Source organism: Lampetra planeri, chromosome 64 (genome assembly GCF_965212315.1).
Source record: "Lampetra planeri chromosome 64, kcLamPlan1.2.h2, whole genome shotgun sequence".
NCBI lineage: Eukaryota > Metazoa > Chordata > Hyperoartia > Petromyzontiformes > Petromyzontidae > Lampetra > Lampetra planeri.
Window position 1 is genome coordinate 3,278,391 of NC_136170.1, and position 26,206 is coordinate 3,304,596.

At 59.1% G+C, this 26,206-nt stretch overlaps 1 protein-coding gene across 1 annotated transcript in view; it reads right to left on the reverse strand.

Moving 5' to 3' along the window:
- LOC144737059 (ATP-binding cassette sub-family C member 2-like) overlaps nt 1–26,206 on the reverse strand; it is a 115,378-nt gene that overhangs the window by 29,784 nt on the left and 59,388 nt on the right. The window contains exons 28-36 of the mRNA XM_078619708.1: nt 25,076–25,243; nt 24,093–24,294; nt 23,390–23,504; nt 18,563–18,710; nt 13,987–14,236; nt 13,247–13,401; nt 8,901–9,056; nt 4,308–4,507; nt 2,787–2,913 (exon numbers count right to left, since the gene is read on the reverse strand). Coding sequence (XP_078475834.1) covers nt 2,787–2,913; nt 4,308–4,507; nt 8,901–9,056; nt 13,247–13,401; nt 13,987–14,236; nt 18,563–18,710; nt 23,390–23,504; nt 24,093–24,294; nt 25,076–25,243 — 1,521 coding nt within the window. The remainder of the gene's footprint in view (nt 1–2,786; nt 2,914–4,307; nt 4,508–8,900; nt 9,057–13,246; nt 13,402–13,986; nt 14,237–18,562; nt 18,711–23,389; nt 23,505–24,092; nt 24,295–25,075; nt 25,244–26,206) is intronic.

A 26,206-nucleotide genomic window follows, 5' to 3' on the forward strand; every position in this document is an offset into this window, starting at 1 on the left:
TGTTCGAATGCTCACTGTGGAGGAAAGGCTGCCACTCCTCTGTCGGGAGCTGGACCGGTACCGCCTGGATCTCTGTGGCATTCAGGAGGTCCGGTGGACCGGTTCTGGCTCATGCCACCATGAGGGGTGGACAGTCCTCCACTCGGGGCAGGAGACTGCCAAACAACAGGGTGTGGCTCTTCTTCTGAACAAAAGAATGAAGGGGACGTGGGAGCGTGGCGGTGAGGTGTGGGAAGCTGTAAGCCCCAGGCTACTTTGGGCGCGCCTTCCCATCAACCGGAGGCGAGGAGTGGTGGTCGTGGTTACTTATGCCCCCACCGAAGACGAACATCCGTGGAGGGATGCAGGCAAGGCCGATGAGTCAGATGTCTTCTATGACCTCCTGTCACAGGTGCTGGCTAAAGTGGGCACTCGGGACAGAGTCATCTTGTTGGGTGACTTTAATGCCCGAGTTGGTCATGATGCTGGTACCTGGTCTGGAGTGATTGGAAGGCATGGGCCAGATCAGCTCAATAACAACGGTAGGAGGCTGCTAGATTTTTGTGCAGCCCATGGGCTTGTAATTACCAACACGCTCTTCCGGCATCGGCGCATCCACACAACATCATGGATGCATGCCGGGTCCAAGCAAGAACATCTGCTGGACTACATAGTGACGGACCAGCGGATGCGAGCCCATGTCCTTGACACCAGGACCTACCGTAGAGCTGATCTGCCCTCTGACCATCGACTAGTCATCTGTAAGATGCGCCTGCCATTCTTCCACTCCGGTGGTGGGTGTACACCCAGGACCCCATTCCAACCAAAAGTGGCCTGGTCTCAGTTAGCTGATGAAAGTTGCAAGCGAGAATTTCATCGTCGCTTGCAGCTGGGGTTGGCATCTTCCCCCACTCCACCTGATGTCGAAGGAAAATGGGCGAGGTTTAAGACTGTGACTCATGCAGCTGCAATGGCTGCTTTGGGTATTGGGTACGCGGTCCAGACCTCCCCAGAAACCCTGGCTGACGGAGAAAGTGTTCAGGTTAATTGAGAAAAAGCGACAGGCCCACTCTCATCGGCTACAGCATCCCACCGTCGGAGAATGAGGAGGTTTACCGCAGCCTTCGCTCGGAGGTTCGGAGAGCCATAAGGCGCTGCAAGGATGGGTGGTGGTCGCGGGTTGCTGAGGAGATGGAGTCTGCCTCAGTGGCCCGCGATCACAAATCACTATTTAACTCCATCAAAAAAGTAACCTGCAGCGCCACACCTATTACCATCATTAGGGGAAAAAACGGTGATCCAATCTCCGACTCCCAGGAACAGGTTTGCAGATTTGCTGAGCATTTCTGTGAGGTCCTGGGGGAGGGAAAATCTCTCAGCCAAGAAAACATCATGGCACAAAGTGGGGATAACCCTGCTGAGGCTGCCGTGCCTCAAATATTGGAAGAGGTCACCCCCTGTGAGTGGCTGGCTGAGGTGCCATCTGTTGAGGAAGTACTTAAGGTGATCCGGAGTCTGAGACCAGGAAAGGCACCGGGCAGAGATGATCTCCCAAGCCAAATGCTGTGGGAGGGTGGCGTTTGTGCACAGACTGCCCTATATGACATCATAACAACAGTCTGGACCGCTGGACGGGTACCGCAGGATTGGAAGGATGCCCTGGTGGTCCTTCTCTTTAAGAAGGGGGACCGCACAGACTGTAACAACTACAGGGGCGTCTCATTCCTCAGTGTGCCGGGAAAGGTCCTGGCAAGGATTATTCAACATCGCCTTGCTAGGCACGCTGAGGAGAGGCTTGCGGAACCCCAATGCGGTTTCAGGAAAGGGCGGTCCTGCACAGATGCCATATATTCTGTCCGTCTGCTACAGCAGAGGTGTAGGGAATTCCAACAAGACCTACATCTCTGCTTTATTGACCTGGTCAAGGCCTATGATACCATCAATAGGCCTGGGCTCTGGGTTGTTCTTCGTGTGTGTATGTAGGTGTGTGAGTGTGTGTGTAGGTGTGTGTGTGTAGGTGTGTGTGTGTGTAGGTGTGTGTGTGTGTGTATATACTGTGAGCGAGTAGGAGATGGACAGTCCCACGATGGCCCCGCCGACGGCTCCGCGCGCCAGCACCGTGTGTGTGTGTAGGTGTGTGTAGGTGTGTGTGTGTAGGTGTGTGTATGTAGGTGTGTGTGTATGTACGGTAAGTGAGTAGGAGATGGAGAGTCCCACAATGGCTCCGCCCACGGCTCCGTGCGCCAGCACCGTGTGTGTGTAGGTGTGTGTGTGTGTATGTGTGTAGGTGTGTGTGTAGGTGTGTGTGTGTGTGTATGCGTGTGTGTAGGTGTGTGTAGGTGTGTGTAGGTGTGTGTAGGTGTGTGTGTATGTACGGTGAGTGAGTAGGAGATGGAGAGCCCCACGATGGCCCCGCCGACGGCTCCGCGCGCCAGCACCGTGTGTGTGTGTAGGTGTGTGTGTGTGTAGGTGTGTAGGTGTAGGTGTGTGTGTACACGTGTAGGTGTGTGTATGTACGGTAAGCGAGTAGGAGATGGAGAGTCCCACAATGGCCCCGTCGACGGCTCCGCGCGCCAGCACCGTGTGTGTGTGTAGGTGTGTGTGTGTGTGTAGGTGTGTAGGTGTAGGTGTGTGTGTACACGTGTAGGTGTGTGTATGTACGGTAAGCGAGTAGGAGATGGAGAGTCCCACAATGGCCCCGCCGACGGCTCCGCGCGCCAGCACCGTGTGTGTGTGTGTAGGTGTGTGTGTGTGTGTAGGTGTGTAGGTGTAGGTGTGTGTGTACACGTGTAGGTGTGTGTATGTACGGTAAGCGAGTAGGAGATGGAGAGTCCCACAATGGCCCCGTCGACGGCTCCGCGCGCCAGCACCGCAAAGAGGCTCGAGAAGAAGACCACGAGGGCGCCCACCACGTCCAGGCGGATCGACAGCCACCTGGCACAGACAAAGGTGCCCCAGGCAGGTAGCCTCCAGTGACACGGCGGAGGGGTGCTGGGGTGGGGGGGTGGTGGGGTGGTGGTGGTGGTTGTGGTTGTGGTTGTGGTTGTGGTTGTGGTAGTGGTGGTGTTGGTGGTGGTGGTGCTGCTCACCGATTGGACACCACCCAGAGGAAGACGCACAGCTGGTTGTCGTGTTGTTGGTGGTGGTGGTTGTGATGGTGGTGGTAGTGGTGGTGGTGGTGGTGTTTGTGGTGGTGGTGGTAGTGGTGGTGTTGGTGATGTTGGTGGTTGTGATGGTGGTGGTGTTTGTAGTGGTGGTAGTTGTGGTGTTGGTGGTGGTTGTGATGGTGGTGGTGTTTGTGGTGGTGGTGGTAGTTGTGGTGTTGGTGGTGGTTGTGATGGTGGTAATGGTGGTTGTGCTGCTCACCGATTGGACAACACCCAGGGAAAAACGCACAGCTGGTTGTCGTGTTGTTGGTGGTTGTGGTGGTGGTGGTTGTGGTGTTGTTGGTGGTTGTGATGGTGGTAGTGGTGGTTGTGCTGCTCACCGATTGGACACCACCCAGGGGAAGACGCACAGCTGGTTGTCGTGTTGTTGGTGGTTGTGGTGGTGGTGGTTGTGGTGTTGGTGGTGGTTGTGATGGTGGTAGTGGTGGTTGTGCTGCTCACCGATTGGACACCACCCAGGGGAAGACGCACAGCTGGTTGTCGTGTTGTTGGTGGTTGTGGTGGTTGTGGTGTTGGTGGTGGTTGTGATGGTGGTAGTGGTGGTTGTGCTGCTCACCGATTGGACAACACCCAGGGAAAGACGCACAGCTGGTTGTCGTGTTGTTGGTGGTTGTGGTGGTGGTGGTTGTGGTGTTGTTGGTGGTTGTGATGGTGGTAGTGGTGGTTGTGCTGCTCACCGATTGGACACCACCCAGGGAAAGACGCACAGCTGGTTGTCGTGTTGTTGGTGGTTGTGGTGGTGGTGGTTGTGGTGTTGGTGGTGTTGTTGTTGGTAGTTGTGGTGGTGGTGCTACTCACCGATTGGACACCACCCAGGGGAAGACGCACAGCTGGTTGTCGTGTTGTTGGTGGTTGTGGTGGTGGTGGTTGTGGTGTTGGTGGTGTTGTTGTTGGTAGTTGTGGTGGTGGTGCTACTCACCGATTGGACACCACCCAGGGGAAGACGCACAGCTGGTTGTCGTGTTGTTGGTGGTTGTGGTGGTGGTGGTTGTGGTGTTGGTGGTGTTGTTGTTGGTAGTTGTGGTGGTGGTGCTACTCACCGATTGGACACCACCCAGGGGAAGACGCACAGCTGGTTGTCGTGTTGTTGGTGGTTGTGGTGGTGGTGGTTGTGGTGTTGGTGGTGTTGTTGTTGGTAGTTGTGGTGGTGGTGCTACTCACCGATTGGACACCACCCAGGGGAAGACGCACAGCTGGTTGCGCTGCACGAGGCTCTCGTTGTGCCGCAGGAACCGCTCCGCGTGGCCGTAGGCGCGGATCACGCCCAGGCCCTGCACCGTCTCCTCCAGGTGCGAGTAGACGGGCGAGCGCGACACCGCGTCCAGACGGCGCAACTGGCGGGACGTCTTCATGTAGAAGCGCTGTGGGGGAGGGAGGTGAGGGAGGGGAGAAAGGGAGGGTGGGATGGGATGGAGGGAGGGAGGGTGGGATGGGATGGAGGGAGGGAGGGTGGGATGGGATGGAGGGAGGGTGGGATGGGATGGAGGGAGGGTGGGATGGGATGGAGGGAGGGTGGGATGGGATGGAGGGAGGGTGGGATGGGATGGAGGGAGGGTGGGATGGGATGGAGGGAGGGTGGGATGGGATGGGATGGAGGGAGGGAGGGAGGGAGGGTGGGATGGGATGGGAGGGAGGGAGGGTGGGATGGGATGGGAGGGAGGGTGGGATGGGATGGGAGGGAGGGAGGGTGGGATGGGATGGGAGGGAGGGTGGGATGGGATGGGAGGGAGGGTGGGATGGGATGGGATGGAGGGGAGGGTGGGATGGGATGGAGGGGAGGGTAGGATGGGATGGAGGGGAGGGTGGGATGGGATGGAGGGGAGGGTGGGATGGGATGGAGGGGAGGGTGGGATGGGATGGAGGGGAGGGTGGGATGGGATGGAGGGGAGGGTGGGATGGGGATGGAGGGGAGGGTGGGATGGGGATGGAGGGGAGGGTGGGATGGGGATGGAGGGGAGGGTGGGATGGGGATGGAGGGGAGGGTGGGATGGGGATGGAGGGGAGGGGTGGGATGGGATGGAGGGGAGGGGGGGGGGGAGAGAGACGCGTTCACCCAGGGCTCCTGCCTTTACCTCTAAAAACTTTATTTTTCTCACCCTTTTTTTGGCATTTCTTTTCACCAACAGTAAGTGTCTTGCTTTATACACATTTGTGATCAGTTTGTTTGTTAATTTAGACGTCCTTTCTCTTTCTTTCTTTGTTCTTTGGTGTTGTTTTCACTGTTCAGTGCGCGGCTGCGCTCACTGCAGTGGAAAGGTGTGTTTGTTTGTTTTTCCCGCACAATCCTCTACTTTTATTTTGATAGTTGATTTCATAATCACACTTTTCTTTGCTTTCTTTTCGATCTTGAGGTCCTTTAGCAATCTTTGAGTTTTGTGATTATTTTTCGTGTCTTTTTTCGTTCCTTTGTCTGGTGTGCTCCCACGTGTTTCACACCCGTGTTCGCACTGTACCACACCGGCCGGTGTGGGTGCAGGGCAGACATCCCCTTTAGAATCCCCTCTTGTTTATTGCTGCGAGCGTGTTTACATTATTTTATTTTTATTGGTGTGCATTTTTCCTACGTTTTCATTTTTTTTCCTCCTCTTGTAAGAAAACAAAAACCAAGGACTTAAAATAATTGTACTCTCTCCAGGGGAGCTTTGGGTGGGCAGCAGTAACAATAATTAGCAGAAGGTGGTCATAACACAGATTTGACCATCTTTATATACATTTTTTTGTTACGTTTCTTGTTTTTTTGTAATTTTTTCCTGACTTTAGAAAGTAGAGAGGTTTTGCTTTCGTAGTTGTGTGTGACATCTCACACACGTGAAGATGTCCACCCGACCCGCAACAACGTATGCGAAAGCTACCGCACCTACGCAAGGCCCGTCTCTGGGGTCTGCAAGGTGCCTGCAGCAGCAGCAGCACCCGGAGCCTCCACGGGAGGCTGGGATCCGCTGCCCGGCTTCTCACGATGTTCCGATTGAAGTTTACGTGGATGCGCTGCGCGCTATCGTGCCAGGGGGCTCGATAAGGTACGCCTCCAAGGTGAGCGGAAGAGTGGTTTTCTTCATGGAGTCTGAAAAGGTGGCAAATGCCGCCATGGAGAAGGGGCTGACGGTTGGCGATTGGCACCTTACCTTGGAGCCAATGTCATCACCGTCGGTACGCGTGATCGTATCCAACGCCCCCCCCCCTACATTCCCGATAAAGACATCCAAGATCACCTGGCTAAGTTGGGCACGCTGACTTCCAACCTTCAGCGTGTGCCTCTGGGCCTCAAAAATCCTGCCTTGAGGCATGTCTTGTCTTTTAGAAGGCAGGTCTACATGCTGGTGCCCAATGGGCAGCTTGAAGAGGGCTCCTTTGTGGTCATGAATGGAGGAAGGACCCATAGGCTGTTTTACTGCAAGGACGTGCTAAGATGCAACCTTTGCAAAGCTGAGGGGCATGTTAAAAAACACTGCCCGATGACAGCAAATGCCCAATCTACCAGCGAGACAACGGTGGAAAAGGGTGATAAAGAGGCACACCCAGCAAGTGACTCAGGAGAGGGTCCCTCACCACGGAGATCACACGAGGTGGCGGTAGACCCCGCTCCAACCCCAGCTACTGACATGGAGACTGAGGCTCAGCCAGCCACCCAGTCATCATCGACAGCCGGACCTCTGAAGAGGACATTTACGGAAGACTCGGCTTCATTATCTCCAGAGACCAGTGGGGATGAGGTCAATCCCTTTAAAGATCTCCCAGAGTTGGAGTCGGACATCGCACCGACGCCTGGGGGAGATGCGGAGAGCACTGGTGGAAAGGACGGGGTCTTCGCCATCCCAGATGCCCCTAGAAGTGGGACACGCAGAGGGAAGAAGCCCCGTGCAAGAACCAAGCTCAAGCGCAGGACGCCTGAAGAAAATCTGGAGCCTGAGATGGAAGCGGGGGAAACCGCAATCTGCGAAGTGGCGAAGGACACAAGTGAAGAGGGTCGCACGTCAGACCTCGACGACGCGCCCAGCGAGGGGGCCGAGGGCTCCCAGGAAACGCGAGCAGCCAAGAGCACGGAGGAGCCCACACAGGTCCCCACTGACCAAATTGTGGGTGACCAAGACAAGGACAAAGGAAGGCCGTCAATTGAGGGGCAAGCGACATCGCCCGATAAAACATTGACGGAGGATACCACGGCGACTGAAAATCCTCAAAGCCTGGGGGCTGAAGGGGGAAGCCAAGAAGAGGAGTTGGAAGAAACCCTCAGCACAGGAAGTGGGGTGAGCCTGACATCGGCAGAGCTGACCGAAGGGGCACCAATATTTTCGCAGTCAGAGCTATGGGACTTTCTAGATGAAGTACGTGGCACAGACGAAAGGGTGGCTGCAGCGCTATCAAGGTGGCGAAATGTGGAGGCAATAATAACCTCCCTACTCCATGCTGATCGGGGCTTCAAAAGACAGGGAAAACTGTCAGATGGAAAGGAAAGAAAAAGGGTCAGGTATTTCCTGGGCCAAATAAATAAGTGGAGACAAAACACACCTGACGACAACTCCACTAACATGTAATGCTGCGGATAGCGGAACATTGTAACCATAAATGCCTTAATAGTGGAGTATTTTGTATCACAGTGGCCAATAGAATCTGAGTAGACCTAATGTACAACAACCAGATCCTATGTAATTTGTGTGTATATGCGCCGAATTTTGAGAATGTTTGTTGATTTTAATTTTATGCTGTGTACCTGCTTGTGGAAAGGAGAGAGCAGTACTTTCCGCAGGTTTTTTTTGCCTGTTTGGCCATCCTTAGCAGTCTGGTGTATCTTACTGGGCGTTGGGTTGGCTCCCCATGAGGGTGTGCTCACTGCCATTGCTTACCTAGGTACTACATGTTTTGGGTACCAACCATCCCCGTGTGCTGGTTGTTCACTCAGTGCTGTGTTTGGTCACCTGATATGCCAAGGTCTGCAGTAAGTAGTTACTGTGTATTGCAGCTGATGTTCTTTTTAATTCCTGTAATGTTCAAGCTTACTTAGGGATTTAGAAGAAATTTAATAAAAGAATGGTAAAAAAGGGAAGGGAGGGGAGGGAGGTCAGGCAGGTGCCTTCGCCGCTATGGTGCTGTTAGCGCAGCAGCAGGGGATCTGGCGATGGGTATTTTGAGGTTGATTTGTTTTTCTTATTGGTGTCTATGAACACCGGTAACACACAATGGGACTAATGTTACACGGGAAACTCGCGTTAAATCTTTGATAAAAAAAATACAAACAAACGACATGATGAACGAAGTAAAGTGCCGAAAGACTGAAAAAAAAAGGAGGGAGGGAGGCGAGGGTTGGAGGGAGGGGAGGTTGGGATGGAAGGAGGGTGGGAGGGAGGGGAGGGAGGCGAGGGTTGGAGGGAGGGGAGGGAGGGGAGGGTGGGATGGAAAGAGGGTGGGAGGGAGGGGAGGGAGGGGAGGGAGGGAGGGGAGGGAGGGGAGGGAGATAGGCGAGGGTTGGAGGGAGGTGAGGGAGGGAGGGGGAGAGGGGAGGGGGGGATGGAAGGAGGGTGGGAGGGAGGGAGGGGAGGAAGGGAGGGTGGGGAGGGTGGGGAGAAAGAGAGGCGAGGGTGGGAGGGAGGGGACAGGAGGGAGGGGACGGAGGAAGGGTAGGGGGAGAGGGAGGCGAGGGATGATGACGATGATGATGTTAGTGACAATGACGATGATGATGATGGTGTTAGTGACGATGATGATGGTGTTAGTGACGATGATGATGATGGCGGTGGAGGCACACCCCCCCCCCCCCACCTGCAGGAAGAAGTAGAGGATGGCGAGTGGCACCACGATGGCGGTGAAGACCGGCGTCGCCACGCAGATCACCACCACGGTGCCCAGCACGCTGAAGAGGCTGATCAGCCACGGACGCACCGACATGGGGATCATCTCGTCGATCGTGTTCATGTCCTGTGGCCCACGGGGAGGGGGGGGGAGGGGGCGGGGGGGTGGGGGGTGGGGGGCGAGTGGATGAGCGGGCGGCCGAGCGAGCGAGCGTACGCGTGAGCGTGCGAGTGAGTGAGCGGTGGGCGAGTGAGTCAGCGGTGGGTGAGTGAGTGAGTGGTGGGCGAGTGAGTGAGCGGTGGGCGAGTGAGTCAGCGGTGGGCGAGTGAGTGAGTGGTGGGCGAGCGAGGTGAGCGGTGGGCGAGCGAGTGAGCGGTGGGCGAGTGAGTGAGCTGAGCAGTGGGCGAGTGAGTCAGTGGTGGGCGAGCGAGTGAGCGGTGGGTGAGTGAGTGAGCGGTGGGTGAGTGAGTGAGCGGTGGGCGAGTGAGTGAGCGGTGGGCGAGTGAGTGAGCGATGGGCGAGTGAGTCAGTGGCGGGCGAGCGAGTGAGCGGTGGGTGAGTGAGTGAGCGGTGGGCGAGTGAGTGAGCGGCGGTCGAGCGGGTGAGCGGTGGGCGAGCGAGTCAGCGGCGAGCGAGCGAGTGAACGGTGGGCGAGCGAGTCAGCGGTGAACGAGCGGGTGAGCGGTGGGCGAGCGGGTCAGCGGTGGGCGAGCGAGCGGTGAACGAGCGGGTCAGCGGTGAGCGAGTGAGCGGTGAACGAGCGGGTCAGCGGTGGGCGAGCGGGTGAGCGGTGGGCGAGCGGGTCAGCGGTGGGCGAGCGAGTCAGCGGTGAGCGAGTGAGCGGGGGGCGAGCGAGTGAGCGGTGGGCGAGTGAGTGAGCGGGGGGCGAGCGAGTGAGCGGTGGGCGAGTGAGTGAGCGGTGAACGAGCGGGTGAGCGGTGAACGAGCGGGTCAGCGGTGGGCGAGCGGGGTGAGCGGTGGGCGAGCGGGTCAGCGGTGGGCGAGCGAGTCAGCGGTGAGCGAGTCAGCGGTGGGCGAGCGGGTGTGAGCGGTGGGCGAGCGGGTCAGCGGTGGGCGAGCGAGTCAGCGGTGAGCGAGTGAGCGGGGGGCGAGCGAGTGAGCGGTGGGCGAGCGGGTCAGCGGTGGGCGAGCGAGTCAGCGGTGAGCGAGTGAGCGGTGGGCGAGTGAGTGAGCGGGGGGCGAGCGAGTGAGCGGTGGGCGAGTGAGTGAGCGGGGGGCGAGCGAGTGAGCGGTGGGCGAGCGGGTCAGCGGTGGGCGAGCAGGTGAACGGTGGGCGAGCGAGTCAGCGGTGGGCGAGCGAGTGAGCGGTGGGCGAGTGAGTGAGCGGGGGGCGAGCGAGTGAGCGGTGGGCGAGCGGGTCAGCGGTGAGCGAGCAGGTGAACGGTGGGCGAGCGAGTCAGCGGTGGGCGAGCGAGTCAGCGGTGGGCGAGCGGGTGAACGGTGGGCGAGTGAGTGAGCGGTGGGCGAGTGAGTGAGCGGTGGGCGAGCGAGTCAGCGGTGGGCGAGCGAGTGAGCGGTGGGCGAGCAAGTGAGCGGTGGGCGAGCGAGTGAACGGTGGGCGAGCGAGTGAACGGTGGGCGAGTGAGTGAGCGGTGGGCGAGCGAGTCAGCGGTGGGCGAGCGAGTGAGCGGTGGGCGAGCGGGTGAACGGTGGGCGAGCGAGTGAGCGGTGGGCGAGCGAGTGAACGGTGGGCGAGTGAGTGAGCGGTGGGGCGAGCGAGTGAGCGGTGGGCGAGCGAGTGAGCGGTGGGCGAGCGGGTGAACGGTGGGCGAGCGAGTGAGCGGTGGGCGAGCGGGTGAACGGTGGGCGAGCGAGTGAGCGGTGGGCGAGCGGGTGAACGGTGGGCGAGCGGGTGAGCGGTGGGCGAGCGAGTCAGCGGTGGGCGAGCGAGTGAGCGGTGGGCGAGCGAGTCAGCGGTGGGCGAGCGAGTCAGCGGTGGGCGAGTGAGTGAGCGGTGGGCGAGTGAGTGAGCGGTGGGCGAGCGAGTCAGCGGTGGGCGAGCGAGTGAGCGGTGGGCGAGCGAGTCAGCGGTGGGCGAGCGAGTCAGCGGTGGGCGAGTGAGTGAGCGGTGGGCGAGTGAGTGAGCGGTGGGCGAGCGAGTCAGCGGTGGGCGAGCGAGTGAGCGGTGGGCGAGCAAGTGAGCGGTGGGCGAGCGAGTGAACGGTGGGCGAGCGAGTGAACGGTGGGGCGAGTGAGTGAGCGGTGGGCGAGCGAGTCAGCGGTGGGCGAGCGAGTGAGCGGTGGGCGAGCGAGTGAACGGTGGGCGAGTGAGTGAGCGGTGGGCGAGCGAGTGAGCGGTGGGCGAGCGGGTGAACGGTGGGCGAGCGAGTGAGCGGTGGGCGAGCGGGTGAACGGTGGGCGAGCGAGTGAGCGGTGGGCGAGCGAGTGAGCGGTGGGCGAGCGGGTGAACGGTGGGCGAGCGAGTGAGCGGTGGGCGAGCGAGTGAGCGGTGGGCGAGCGGGGTGAACGGTGGGCGAGCGAGTGAGCGGTGGGCGAGCGGGTGAACGGTGGGCGAGCGGGTGAGCGGTGGGGCGAGCGAGTCAGCGGTGGGCGAGCGAGTGAGCGGTGGGCGAGCGAGTCAGCGGTGGGCGAGCGAGTCAGCGGTGGGCGAGCGAGTGAGCGGTGGGCGAGCGAGTGAGCGGTGGGCGAGCGAGTGAGCGGTGGGCGAGCGAGTCAGCGGTGGGCGAGCGAGTCAGCGGTGGGCGAGCGAGTGAGCGGTGGGCGAGCGAGTGAGCGGTGGGCGAGCGAGTGAGCGGTGGGCGAGCGAGTCAGCGGTGGGCGAGCGAGTGAGCGGTGGGCGAGCGAGTGAGCGGTGGGCGAGCGAGTGAGCGGTGAGCGAGCGGGTGAACGGTGGGCGAGCGGGTGAACGGTGGGCGAGCGAGTGAGCGGTGGGCGAGCGGGTCAGCGGTGAGCGAGCGGGTGAACGGTGGGCGAGCGGGTCAGCGGTGAGCGAGCGAGTGAGCGGTGGGCGAGCGAGTGAGCGGTGGGCGAGCGAGTGAGCGGTGGGCGAGCGAGTGAGCGGTGGGCGAGCGGGTCAGCGGTGAGCGAGCGGGTGAACGGTGGGCGAGCGGGTCAGCGGTGAGCGAGCGAGGTGAGCGGTGGGCGAGCGAGTGAGCGGTGGGCGAGCGGGTCAGCGGTGAGCGAGCGAGTGAACGGTGGGCGAGCGAGTGAGCGGTGGGCGAGCGAGTGAGCGGTGGGCGAGCGGGTCAGCGGTGAGCGAGCGAGTGAACGGTGGGCGAGCGAGTGAGCGGTGGGCGAGCGAGGTGAGCGGTGGGCGAGCGAGTGAGCGGTGGGCGAGCGAGTGAGCGGTGGGCGAGCGGGTCAGCGGTGAGCGAGCGAGTGAGCGGTGGGCGAGCGAGTGAGCGGTGGGCGAGCGAGTGAGCGGTGGGCGAGCGAGTGAGCGGTGAGCGAGCGAGTGAGCGGTGGGCGAGCGAGTGAGCGGTGGGCGAGCGAGTGAGCGGTGGGCGAGCGAGTGAGCGGTGAGCGAGCGAGTGAGCGGTGGGCGAGCGAGTGAGCGGTGGGCGAGCGGGTCAGCGGTGAGCGAGCGAGTGAGCGGTGGGCGAGCGAGGTGAGCGGTGGGCGAGCGAGTGAGCGGTGGGCGAGCGGGTCAGCGGTGAGCGAGCGAAGGTGAACGGTGGGCGAGCGAGTGAGCGGTGGGCGAGCGAGTGAGCGGTGGGCGAGCGAGTGAGCGGTGGGCGAGCGAGTCAGCGTTGGGCGAGCGAGTGAGCGGGGGGGCGAGCGAGGTGAGCGGTGGGCGAGCGGGTCAGCGGTGAGCGAGCGGGGTGAACGGTGGGCGCGCGGGGTGAACGGGGGGCGAGCGAGTCAGCGGTGGGCGAGCGAGTGAGCGGTGGGCGAGCGAGTGAGCGGTGGGCGAGCGAGTGAGCGGTGGGCGAGCGAGTGAGCGGTGGGCGAGCGAGTGAGCGGTGGGCGAGCGAGGTCAGCGGTGGGTGAGCGAGTGAGCGGTGGGCGAGCGAGTCAGCGGTGGGTGAGCGAGTGAGCGGTGGGCGAGCGGGTGAGCGGTGGGCGAGCGAGTCAGCGGTGGGTGAGCGAGTGAGCGGTGGGCGAGCGAGTGAGCGGTGGGCGAGCGAGTGAGCGGTGGGCGAGCGAGTGAGCGGTGGGCGAGCGAGGTGAGCGGTCGGCGAGCGAGTGAGCGGTGGGCGAGCGAGTCAGCGGTGGGCGAGCGAGTGAGCGGTGAGCGAGCGGGGTGAACGGTGGGCGAGCGAGTCAGCAGTGGGTGAGTGAGCGAGTCATCGATGGGTGAGCGAGTGAGCGGTGGGCGAGCGAGCGGGCCCCACCTTGGCGAAGCGGTTCACGATGCGCCCCATGGGCGTCGTGTCGAAGAAGGCCATGGGCAGGCGCAGCACGTTGTGCAGCAGGCCGCTGTGCTGCACCCGCGCCGCGCGGATGGTGCCCACGGCCGTCATCACGGAGCCCAGCAGCACCGCCATGCCTGTGGGTTGGGTGGGGTGGGGTTGGGTGGGTGGGTGGGGTGGGGTGGTGGGTTGGTTTGGGTGGGTTGGGTTGGGTTCAGTGGGTTGGGTGGGTGGGGTAGGTGATTTGGGTTGGGTGGGGTGAGGTGGGTAGGTTGGGGTGGGGTGGGTGGGTGGGGTGGGTGGGTGGGTGGGGTGGGTTGGGTTGGTGTTGTGGGTTGGTTTGGGTGGGTTGAGTGGGTTGGGTTGGGTTCAGTGGGTTGGGTGGGTGGGGTAGGTGGTTTGGGTTGGGTGGGGTGAGGTGGGTAGGTTGGGGTGGGGTGGGTGGGTGGGGTGGGTTGGGTTGGTGTTGTGGGTTGGTTTGGGTGGGTTGAGTGGGTTGGGTTGGGTTCAGTGGGTTGGGTGGGTGGGGTAGGTGGTTTGGGTTGGGTGGGGTGAGGTGGGTAGGTTGGGTTGGGGTGGGTGGGGTGGGGTGGGAGGGTTGGGTGGGGTGGGTCGGTTGGGTGAGTTGGTGGGTTGGGTGGAGTGGGTGGGGTATGGGTTGGGTGGGTGTGTTGGATGGGGTTTGGCGGTGTAGAGAGAGAGCGCGACGCAGAACGACGGACCTTGCGCGAGTCCGAGCACTCCGTAGACGGCGATGCGGACGCCGGCGCTGACCGTGGGTTTGTCCGCGTCGTTGGCGGTGGCGTTGGCGGCGGTGGTGTTGGTGGTGCTCTGAGCGTCGCCCGTCCACGCGCTCAGCCAGAAGTTCTGCGCTATGGAGGCGACCGTCTGCAGGAAGTATCCGGCGAGGATGAGCAGCGGGAAGACAGGGCCCATGGCGCGCACGTACTGCAGGTACACGCGCATCTTCACCTGCGTGCGCACGGACACGCACGGGGTACAACAACAACCGCCATTCGCCACTAGTTGGCAGTGACGTCACCACGACGCTTGTGCCAGGCTAGGTGCACGTTGAGGCCACGTGAAGTGTCGAACGCCCACTGGCAGGAGGTCACGGGGCAGAGCCAGCAGGTGCCACGGGTCGACTGACTGAGATGACTGAGATGACTGGCTGATGCACCACCTGTGCCCCCTACTGTACCAACTTGCTGTGCTCTTCCCCCCTCCATTGTTGTTCATGAGCCTCCTCCACAGAGGCCGATCTTGACACCGCTGGTACCAGTCATCGGCAAGTCCACTCAGCTCCACGTCCTCCTGTACCACATCACTCCATCTCGTCTCTAGCCCGTGCCGCGCCCGTTTAGCCCCGTCGATCCGGCCGAACTAAAGCTGTTTAGGCATGTGGTGGCTGGGCATGCGGGCTACATGACCCAGCCAACGCAGCCTTGCCTGCCGTAGGAGCTCACCATGGGAACTGTGTCTTTTTCAAGGATTTGTGAGCTCCTCACACAATCCAGCTTGGTTAAACCCAGGATGGATCGTAGGCAGGCCAGCCTAAATGTTTCTAACCGGCGAAGATGTTTCATTAGGGGGGTCCACGTTTCCCAAGCGTAGAGAAGGGAGGGAATGACCGTGGCCGAGAAGACCTGAACATTCGAGTGGAGCAACAGACCAGGTAGCTTCCACGCAGCGTTACGCAACCGATGAAAAGATAATTCCACTCGACTGATTCGGAGTGAGACCTCTGCTGTCAAACCGTAGCCAGTCATGAGCACACTGCCCAGGTATAGGAAACTCTTCACTTTCTCCACAACTGCCGCATCACCAATTGGGAGTTGTGGGGTGGAGTGTTCGATGGTACAAAATACCCAGGCAGGTGCTTAGTTTTGGTGGGGCTGATAGTAAGGCCCAACCTCTTAGTGGCACACTCCAGTTTCACAAGCAGCGCCTCCAACTCCTCCTCTGAGTGAGCAGCAATTACCAGATCATCGGCATACATAACGTGGTTGAGCAATAGAGAGCCATCCCTTGACTGCACCCTAGCATCGACCACGAACTACGTGGTCGAAAAATATGTTAAATAATGTGGGAGCCAGAGGACATCCCTGTCGCACCCCAAGGTGAACAGGGAATGGCTCCGACTCCAGGCCACGTAGTTTTACCCGGGCCCGCTCACCATCATGAAGGTCCTTAATGATCGTGAGCAGAGGGTCAGGGACTCCGAAAGCATGAAGAATAACCCAGAGCCCAGGGCTACTGATAGTATAATCGGCCTTGACCAGGTCAATAAAGCAGAGATGTAGGTCTTGTTGGAATTCCCTACACCTCTACTGTAGCAGGTGGACAGAAAATATGGCATCTGTGCAGGACCGCTCTTTCCTGAAACCGCATTGGGGCTCTGCAAGCCTCTCCTCAGCGTGGCTGGCAAGGCGATGTTGAATAATCCTTGCCAGGACCTTTCCGGGCACACTGAGGAGTGAGATGCCCCTGTAGTTGTTACAGTCTGTGCGGTCCCACAACTTAAAGAGGGGAACCACCAGGGCATTCTTCCAATCCTGTGGAACCCATCCAGTGGTCCAGACTGTTGTTATGATGTCATGTAGGGCAGTCTGTGCACAAATGCCACCCTCCCTCAGCATTTCGCTTGGGAGCTCATCTCTGCCCGGTGACTTTCCTGGTCTCAGACTCTGGATCGCCTTTAGTACTTCCTCAACAGATGGCACCTCAGCCAGCCACTCACAGGGCGTGACTTCCTATTCCAATATTTGAGACATTTGAGACACTGCAGTCTCAGCAGGGTCATTCCCACTTTGTACCAAAATGTTTTCCATGCCGAGGGATTTCCCCTCCACCAGGACTTCACAGAAATGCTCAGCAAATCTGCAAACCTGTAAATCTGAAAACCTGGATTGGAGATTGGATCACCGTTTTTTGCCCTAATTATGGTAATAGATGTGGCGCTGAAGGTTACTTTTTTGATGGAGTTAAATAGTATATCTCCTCAGCAACCCGCGACCACCAACCATCCTTGCAGCGCCTCACGGCTCTCCGAACCTCCGAGTAAAAGCTGCGGTAAACCTACTCATTCTCTGACTTGGGATGCTGTAGACGATGAGATTGGGCCAGTCGCTTTTTTTCAGCCAGTCTGAACACCTCCTCCATCAGCCAGGGTGTCTGGGGAGGTCTGAACCGCGTACCCAAAGCAGCCATTGCAGCTGCATGAGTCACAGTCCTAAACCTCGCCCATGTACCCTCGACATCAGGAGGAGTGGGGAATGATTCAAACCCCAGCAGCAAGCAATGATGAAATCCTCGCTTGCAACTTCCATCAGCTAGCTGAGACCAGGCCACCTTAGGTTAGCATGGGATCCTTGGTGTACACCCACCACCGGAGTGGAAGAATGGCAGGCGCATCTTACAGATGACAAGTCGATGGTCAGAGGACAGATCAGGTCCTGGTGTCAAGGACATGGGCCCGCATCCGCTGTTCCGTCACTACATAGTCCAGTAGATGTTCTTGCTTGGACCCGGCATGCATCCATGATGTGGTGTGGATGTGCCGATGCTGAAACAGCGTGTTGGTAATTACAAGCCCATGGGCTGCACAACAATCTAGCAGCCTCCCACCGTAGTTATTAAGCTGATCTGGCCCATGCCTTCCAATCACTCCAGACCAGGTGCCAGCATCATCACCAACTCGGGCATTGAAGTCGCCCAACAGGATGACTCTATCCCGAGTGGCCACTTTAGCCAGCACCTGTGACAGGAGGTCATAGACGCCCTCTGACTCATCGGCCTTGCCTGCATCCCTCCGCGGATGTTCGTCTTAGGTGGGGCCATAAGTTCAGTTAATTTCATTTTCAGTTAATTTATTAAGTATAGCCCTGTGAGCCATTCAGCTCTTGAATCGGGTGCAACCGCAACAAACAAAAACATGAACAAGAAACATCTTAAAGTGACTACGCGCAACAACAAAAATCCAGGAAAAAACAGCAAAGTCTTCCAGAAAAAGCACCGTATATCAACGCTGTGTGCAAAAATCCCAGTGCGATGCAAGTCAAACAACAACAACCACGAGACAATTTAGATTAAAGTTATCAGTCTAACTCTGTACTACAACGAACAAATGTGGCTAAACCAAAAGTTTTCGTAATCACCAAAATAAAGCTATAAAAACAACGTAACAGTGATCATAAGAACTGTGATTCAAATTTAACAATAAACGATATACACATAACATGTACGACCAAACTTTGCAGCCATAGCTGGCAGCATGAGTCACTTCATAACAGCAGGATTTTCATTAGGAGTATCCAAATTTTTCAATGCACCTTTTAAGATCAGCAAACTATAATCAAAACTCAAGAACATACTTTGCAGCGGTCATCCGGAGCATACATTTGATTTCAGGCCACTGAATAGCAGTGGCAGCTAGGGGTGTACAACTCCTCTAGAGCAGTTTTGAGTGAAGATCTCACAGGTAGTGATCCAAGTTGCAAGAAACCATGACCACCACGCCACGCCTCCGGTTGATGGGAAGGCGAGCCCAACGTAGTCTGTGGCTTACCGCTTCCCACACCTCACCGCCATGCTCCCACGCCCCCTTCATTCTTTTATTCAGAAGAAGAGCCACTCCCTGTTGTTTGGCAGTCTCCTGCCCCGAGTAGAGGACTGTCCACCCCTCATGGTGGCAGGAGCCAGAGCCGGTCCACTGGACCTCCTGAATACCAGAGATCCAGGCGGTACCGGTCCAGCTCCTGATATAGGAGTGGCAGCCTCTCCTCCGCAGTGAGCGTTCGAACATTCCACGTGGCCATCCGAAGTGGCTTTTTGTTGTTTCTGGAGGAGCCCCGAGGGCAAAGATTCAATCTCCTGGCTCCGCCAAATGGGGTTCGGCCAGGAGACTTTATAAGCACAAGCTTATAAAGTAGATATTTTTCCGTGGTTTTGTGGTAATTCATTGAAGGTGGAGGCGTTACCAGCCCCTCGCACTTGTCCAGAGCCCCCATTTGGTCGCTGTGGTGTTTACAAACGCCATGAAGTGAAAGCACAATCTAAATTGGCCCTCCCCCCACGGCACTGCCCACCGCAGCATTGCCGTCCGGCACCACGAGGAGGTAGGGGGTCGTTTTTCCCGGGGTACACGCGGGTACACACACAGGCTCATGGGTACGCTCACGCACACCGGTAACCGTGCACACTGCAGGCACTCGCTCATCTTCACCAGCGCCACGCACGGGTACACGCGCACAAGCGTGTCATATGCATGTTGTAAGCGTGTCGCAAGCGTGTTCTAACGTTGCCCGTCTCGATGTTCTCTCTCTCGATGAGCGTCGCTGATTTCCCGGTCGTCTCCTCCGCGGCGGTGGTGGTGGCGGTGGCGGCGACGTACACCGACTGAGTCTCGCTCCGCATGGACGCAGCCCTCAGCCTCGTGCTCGCGCTCCTGCGACACAACGCGACACAACATGGGACACAACATGACACAACGTGACACAATGTGACACAATGTGACACAATGTGACACAATGTGAAACAGCGTGACGCAACGTGACACAACGTGACACAATGTGACGCAACGTGACACAATGTGACACAACGTGGCACAACGTGACACAATGTGACACAATGTGACACGACGTGACACGACGTGACACAACGCGACACAATGTGACACACTGTGACAATGCAACACAGCGCGGCACGGCGTGACACAACGTGACATAAAGTGACACAGTGTGATACAATATAACACAAAAGCGGCACATCGTGACACAAAGTGCCATAGTGGGACACAACGTGATAAAACGTGACACAACCACGACACAGCACGACACAAAGTGACACAACGCAACACATAAGTGACACAACATGACAACACTGCAACGTGACATAATGTGACATAACATGAGACAATGTGACACACAGTGGCACAATGTGACACAATCGTCCATAGTGTGCAGAAGCTGTATACACAAAGGGGCACATTTGCACACGATGTGCCACAACGTGACACGGGGATACGTGGGGAGACACAGGGAGACACGGGGAGAGACAGGGAGACACGGGGAGACACGGGGAGAGACAGGGAGACACAGGGAGACACGGGGAGAGACAGGGAGACACAGGGAGACACGGGGAGACACAGGGAGACACGGGGAGACACGGGGAGACACAGGGAGACACGGGGAGACACGGAGAGACACGGAGAGAGACAGGGAGACACGGAGAGATGCAGGGAGACATGGAGAGATGCGGGGAGACACGGGAAGACGCGGGAAGACGCGGGGAGATGTGAAGAGACGCGGGGAGACACGGAGAGATGCAGGGAGACATGGAGAGACATTTGAAGGCACGGAGAGAAACGAGGATATGTGGGGAGACACGGGGAGACACGGAGAGACGTGGGGAGAAACGGAGAGACATTGGAAGACACGGAGAGACACGAAGATATGAAGGGGAGACACGGGGAGACATGGAGAGACGTGGGGAGAAACGGAGAGACATTGGAAGACACGGAGAGACACGAAGATATGAAGGGGGGACACGGGGAGACACGGAGAGACGTGGGGAGAAACGGAGAGACATTGGAAGACACGGAGAGACACTGGGAGATGTGGAGAGACGCGGGGAGACATGGAGAGACACGGGGAGACACGGGCAGACATGGGAAGACCCGGAGAGACACGGAGAGAGACAGGAAGACATGTGGAGACACCGAGAGACATGGAGAGATGCAGGGACACACGGAGAGACATTGGAAACCCCGGGGAGAGACGCGGGGCGATGTAGGGAGAAGTAGGGAGATGTGGAGAGACACCGGGAGACATGGAGAGAAGACGACAGGGAGACGGGGAAACAGGGAGACATTCAAGTTCAAGTTAATTTATTAGGTGTAGCCCTGTGAGCCATTCGGCTCTTGAATCGGGTGCAACCGCAACAAACAAAAAACAAAAACATGAACAAGTAAACATCTTAAAGTGACTAAGTGCAAACAGAACAATCCAAGAAAAGACAGCAAAATATTGCAGAAAAAGCACTGTACACCAACGCTGTGTGCACAAATCCAAGTGGGATGCAAGTCAAACAACAACAACAACAACCACAAGACAACTTAGATTAAGGCCATCAGTCTGACTCCGTACTACAACAACACAAACATGGCCAAACCAATAAACTTTTCGAAATCACCAAAATAAAGCCATGAAAGCAATGAAACAGTGATCATAGAAACTGTCTTCTTGGTTCTTTCGGTAAAGTCACGTAGAAGGGAAGTAATAAAATAATAAAAATAAAACATTATAAAATAATTCTCACGACGTTTCGGCTACAACGCAAGCAGCCGTCTTCAGGTGAAGAATGAGACACTGCCAAGTGAGAGGTGGAAGAAGAGCGCCTTGACAATAGAATGTGCATATCAAGAGGAATTTAGCATATTCATGGGAAATGCGTAGGAGGTGGGCGGGGGGGGGGGGTTTCAAAGTCATATTATGCCCATGCATTATGTAGGATTAGCAGCATCAAAGGGAGGGGGTAGGGGGGTAGCATTAACAAAGGGAGGGCATGTTAATAGTTTGTAGAAGCAATGAAACATGTAAATGAGAGCGGTGGCAGGAGACCCGCAGCGGAGCAAACAAAGCATTCCCTGTGGAGAACACAAGATACACAGTCAATGCCAGTGAGTGGACTGCGCTCTGACCCCGTGACCCCGTGTCACCGTGACCCCGTGTCACCCCGTTACTCCGTGTCATAAACAACATGTACTACCAAAACCCTGCAGGAGACAGGGAGACAGGGGGACAGGGGGACAGGGAGACAGGGAGACAGGGAGACAGGGGGACAGGGGGACAGGGAGACACGGAGACACGGAGACAGGGAGACAGGGGGACAGGGAGACAAGGAGACAGGGAGACACGGAGACAGGGAGACACGGAGACAGGGGGACAGGGAGACAAGGAGACAGGGGGACAGGGAGACACGGAGACAGGGAGACAGGAAGACAGGGGGACAGGGAGACAGGGAGACAGGGGGACAGGGAGACACGGAGACAGGGAGACACGGAGACACGGAGACAGGGAGACAGGGGGACACGGAGACAGGGGGACAGGGAGACAGGGAGACAGGGAGACAGGGAGACAGGGAGACACGGAGACAGGGGGACAGGGAGACACGGAAACAGGGAGACAGGGAGACACGGAGACAGGGGGACAGGGAGACACGGAGACACGGAGACACGGAGACAGGGAGACAGGGGGACAGGGGGACAGGGAGACAGGGAGACAGGGAGACAGGGAGACAGGGAGACAGGGGGACAGGGAGACAGGGAGACAGGGAGACAGGGGGACAGGGGGACAGGGAGACACGGAGACACGGAGACACGGAGACAGGGAGACAGGGGGACAGGGAGACAAGGAGACACGGAGACAGGGAGACACGGAGACAGGGGGACAGGGAGACAAGGAGACAGGGGGACACGGAGACAGGGAGACAGGGAGACAGGGGGACAGGGAGACAGGGAGACAGGGGGACAGGGAGACACGGAGACAGGGAGACACGGAGACACGGAGACAGGGAGACAGGGAGACAGGGGGACATGGAGACAGGGGGACAGGGAGACAGGGAGACAGGGAGACAGGGAGACAGGGAGACAGGGAGACACGGAGACAGGGGGACAGGGAGACAGGGAGACACGGAGACAGGGGGACAGGGAGACAAGGAGACAGGGGGACACGGAGACAGGGAGACAGGGAGACAGGGAGACAGGGGGACAGGGAGACAGGGAGACAGGGGGACAGGGAGACACGGAGACAGGGAGACACGGAGACACGGAGACAGGGAGACAGGGGGACATGGAGACAGGGGGACAGGGAGACAGGGAGACAGGGAGACAGGGAGACAGGGAGACAGGGAGACACGGAGACAGGGGGACAGGGAGACACGGAGACACGGAGACAGGGAGACAGGGAGACACGGAGACACGGAGACAGGGGGACACGGAGACACGGAGACAGGGAGACAGGGAGACAGGGGGACAGGGAGACAGGGAGACAGGGAGACACGGAGACAGGGAGACACGGAGACAGGGAGACAGGGAGACAGGGAGACACGGAGACACGGAGACAGGGGGACAGGGGGACAGGGAGACAGGGTGACAGGGAGACAGGGAGACAGGGAGACACGGAGACAGGGAGACAGGGAGACAGGGAGACTGGGAGACACGGAGACAGGGAGACACGGATACAGGGAGACAGGGAGACAGGGGGACAGGGAGACAGGGAGACAGGGAGACAGGGAGACACGGAGACACGGAGACACGGAGACACGGAGACAGGGAGACAGGGAGACAGGGGGACACGGAGACAGGGAGACAGGGAGACAGGGAGACACGGAGACAGGGAGACAGGGAGACAGGGAGACACGGAGACTGGGAGACAGGGAGACAGGGAGACATGGAGACAGGGAGACACGGATACAGGGAGACAGGGAGACAGGGAGACACGGAGACTGGGAGACAGGGAGACAGGGAGACACGGAGACAGGGAGACAGGGAGACAGGGAGACACGGAGACAGGGAGACAGGGAGACACGGAGACACGGAGACAGGGAGACAGGGAGACAGGGAGACACGGAGACAGGGAGACAGGGAGACACGGAGACAGGGAGACAGGGAGACAGGGAGACAGGGAGACACGGAGACTGGGAGACAGGGAGACACGGGGACACGGGGACAGGGAGACTGGGAGACACGGAGACACGGGGACAGGGAGACACGGGGACAGGGGGACAGGGGGACAGGGAGACAGGGAGACAGGGAGACACGGAGACACGGAGACAGGGAGACAGGGGGACAGGGAGACAGGGGGACAGGGGGACAGGGGGACAGGGAGACAGGGAGACAGGGAGACACGGAGACACGGGGACAGGGGGACACGGGGACAGGGAGACAGGGGGACAGGGAGACACGGAGACACGGAGACACGGAGACAGGGAGACACGGGGACAGGGAGACACGGGGACAGGGAGACAGGGGGACAGGGAGACAGGGAGACAGGGGGACAGGGGGACAGGGAGACACGGGGACAGGGAGACAGGGAGACAGGGAGACAGGGAGACAGGGGGACGTGCCTTATGCGTTGGCTGCTGTGTCTACGGAGCATCATGGTGACCATGTCTCCAGGAACCTCGTCCGCACGGGGACACGGGTCCAGCGGAGCCAGCTCATCCTCCTCCAGCACCGTGCCTAGCGGGGTCACGGGGTCACGGGGTCACGGTGACACGGGGTCACGGGGTCACGGGTCGAGCGGAGCCAACTCATCCTCCTCCAGCACGGTGCCTAGCGGGGACACGGGGTCACGGGGTCACGGGTTCACGGGGACACATGGACATGGGTTTACGGGGACACAGCAAAATGGGGTCACGGAGTGACGGAGATGTGAGGTCATGGGGTTACGGCGTCACGAGGTCACAGAGACACTGGGACACGGAGATACGGGGTCACGCGGACAAGGGGACACGAAGTCACTGGGACACTGGGTAACAGGGACACGGGTTCATGGGGTCACGGAGACACAAGGACACAAAGACACTGGGACACGGAGACACGGGGTCATGGGGACACAGAGACACAGGGACATGGGGTCACAGTGACACTGGGTCACGGGGTCACGGGGTCACGAGGTCACGGGTTCACGGGGTCATGGGGACACTGGGTCAGGGGGACGCGGTGACACTGGGTCACAGGAACACTGGGTGATGGGGACACTGGGTCAGGGGGACACGGGGTCACGGTGACACGGGGTGACACGGGGTCGCGGGGTCACCGCCGTGCCTGTGTCGTGCTCCGCCGTCTCCTCGGTGGGCCCCGCGGGCCCCGGGTGCCCGGCGAAGGCTCGCAGGAACTCGGCAAAGTCGCGGCCCTCGCTCACGAGCTGCTGGTAGGGGCCGACCTCGGAGATGCGGCCGGCGGTCAGCACCACCACCACGTCCACCAGCGGCAGCACGGACACCGAGTGGGTGACCAGCACGCGCGTCTGCGCGGGCAAAGACGAAAAGCGATGTTTTTGGCTCATTTCACCTGGCTGTTACAAATGATAGCGGAATGACGTGGGCTTGTCGTCATCATTGTCGTCGTTATCGTCATCGTCATCATCGTCATCATAATCGTCATCATCATCGTCGTCATCATCGTCATCATCATCATCATCGTCATCATCGTCATCATCGTCATCATTGTCGTCGTCGTGTGTAAATTTATAGCAGCGGGCAAATTGCCTGAACGTGCCGACGTTCATTCTAAATGCGGAGGGGAAAACCGGAGGACCCGGAGTGAAATCCACGCGACCACGGGGAGAGACGCAGACTCCAAATATACAGCAGCAGCAGGCGCCAGGGTTGGGATCGAACCCACGACCTCTTGCGTACCAGGCGAGGTAGTCAACATCTCCTAGCCACCGTGGCGGCCTGATCCCCCGTGTAGCCTCAGCAGGCCGTCGGGACAAGTGCTGTGGGCCAGTAGCAGCTAGGAAGGCCGGCACGGCACACGAGGGGGTTGTGTCAGGGCCAGTGTCGTGTCTAAGGCCCAGCGATCGTGTGCGTCGGTGTTGCTGACTGAGGGAGGGAGGGAGTGGGGAGGAGAGAGGAGGGGGAGGGGGAAGGGGGGAGGGAGGGAGGAGGAGTAAGAAGGAGGGGAGGAGGGGGGAGGAGGGAGGGGGGAGGGAGGGGGAAGGAGGAGGGAGGAAGAGGGGTGAGGGTGGAGGGTGGAGCGTGAGTGTGGAGGGGCTCGAGGGAGGAGGGGGAGGAGGGGGGCCTCGCCTTGCCCTTGAGGAGGCCGCGGGGGCCGACCACGTGGCTGAAGAGGTGCTTGGCCACGTGCGCGTCCACGGCGGACAGGGGGTCGTCGAGCAGGAAGAGGTCGGCCGAGCTGTAGACGGCGCGGGCCAGCGACACGCGCTGGCGCTGCCCGCCCGACAGGTTCACGCCCTGCCGGCACCGCCGCCGTCGTCAGCATCATCATCGTCGTCATCATCGTCATCATCATCAGCATCATCGTCATCATCATCATCGTCACCAGCAGCATCATCATCGTCATCAGCATCATCGTCACCAGCAGCATCATCATCGTCATCATCATCGTCAACATCATCATCGTCATCATCATCGTCAGCATCATCATCGTCATCATCAGCATCGTCATCATCATCGTCGTCACCAGCAGCATCATCATCGTCATCATCATCATCATCACCAGCAGCATCATCATCGTCATCATCATCGTCAGCATCAGCATCGTCATCATCATCATCAGCATCATCATCGTCATCATCATTGTCATCATCGTCATCGTCAGCATCGTCATCATCAGCGTCATCATCGTCATCATCATCATCATCGTCAACATCATCATCTAGGTCAGCATCACCATCAGCGTCACCATCATCGTCACCATCAGCTAGACTGACATCGTCACCACCACTGTCACCACCACCACCGTCACCACCACTACCGTAACTACCACAAAAACCGCCACCACCGTCAACACCGTCACCGCCACCACCGCGACCGCCACCACCACCACCGTCGCCACCATCGCCACCGTCGCCACCATCGCCACCGTCGCCACCGTTGCCACCGCCGCCACCACCGCCACCACCGTCACCACCACCGCCACCACCGTCACCGTTGCCACCGCCACCGTCAATACCACCGCCGTCACTACCACCGCCGCCACCGTCGCCACCGCTGCCACCACCACCACCACCGCTACCCCCACCCCCACCGCCACCACCACCACCACCGTCGCCACCGCCGCCACCCGCCGCCACCGCCACCGTCGCCGCCGCCGCCGCCGCCGCCGCCGCCGTCGCCACCGCCGCCACCCGCCGCCACCCGCCACCTCCACCACCGCCGCCACCGTCGCCACCGCCACCGCCGCCACCACCGCCA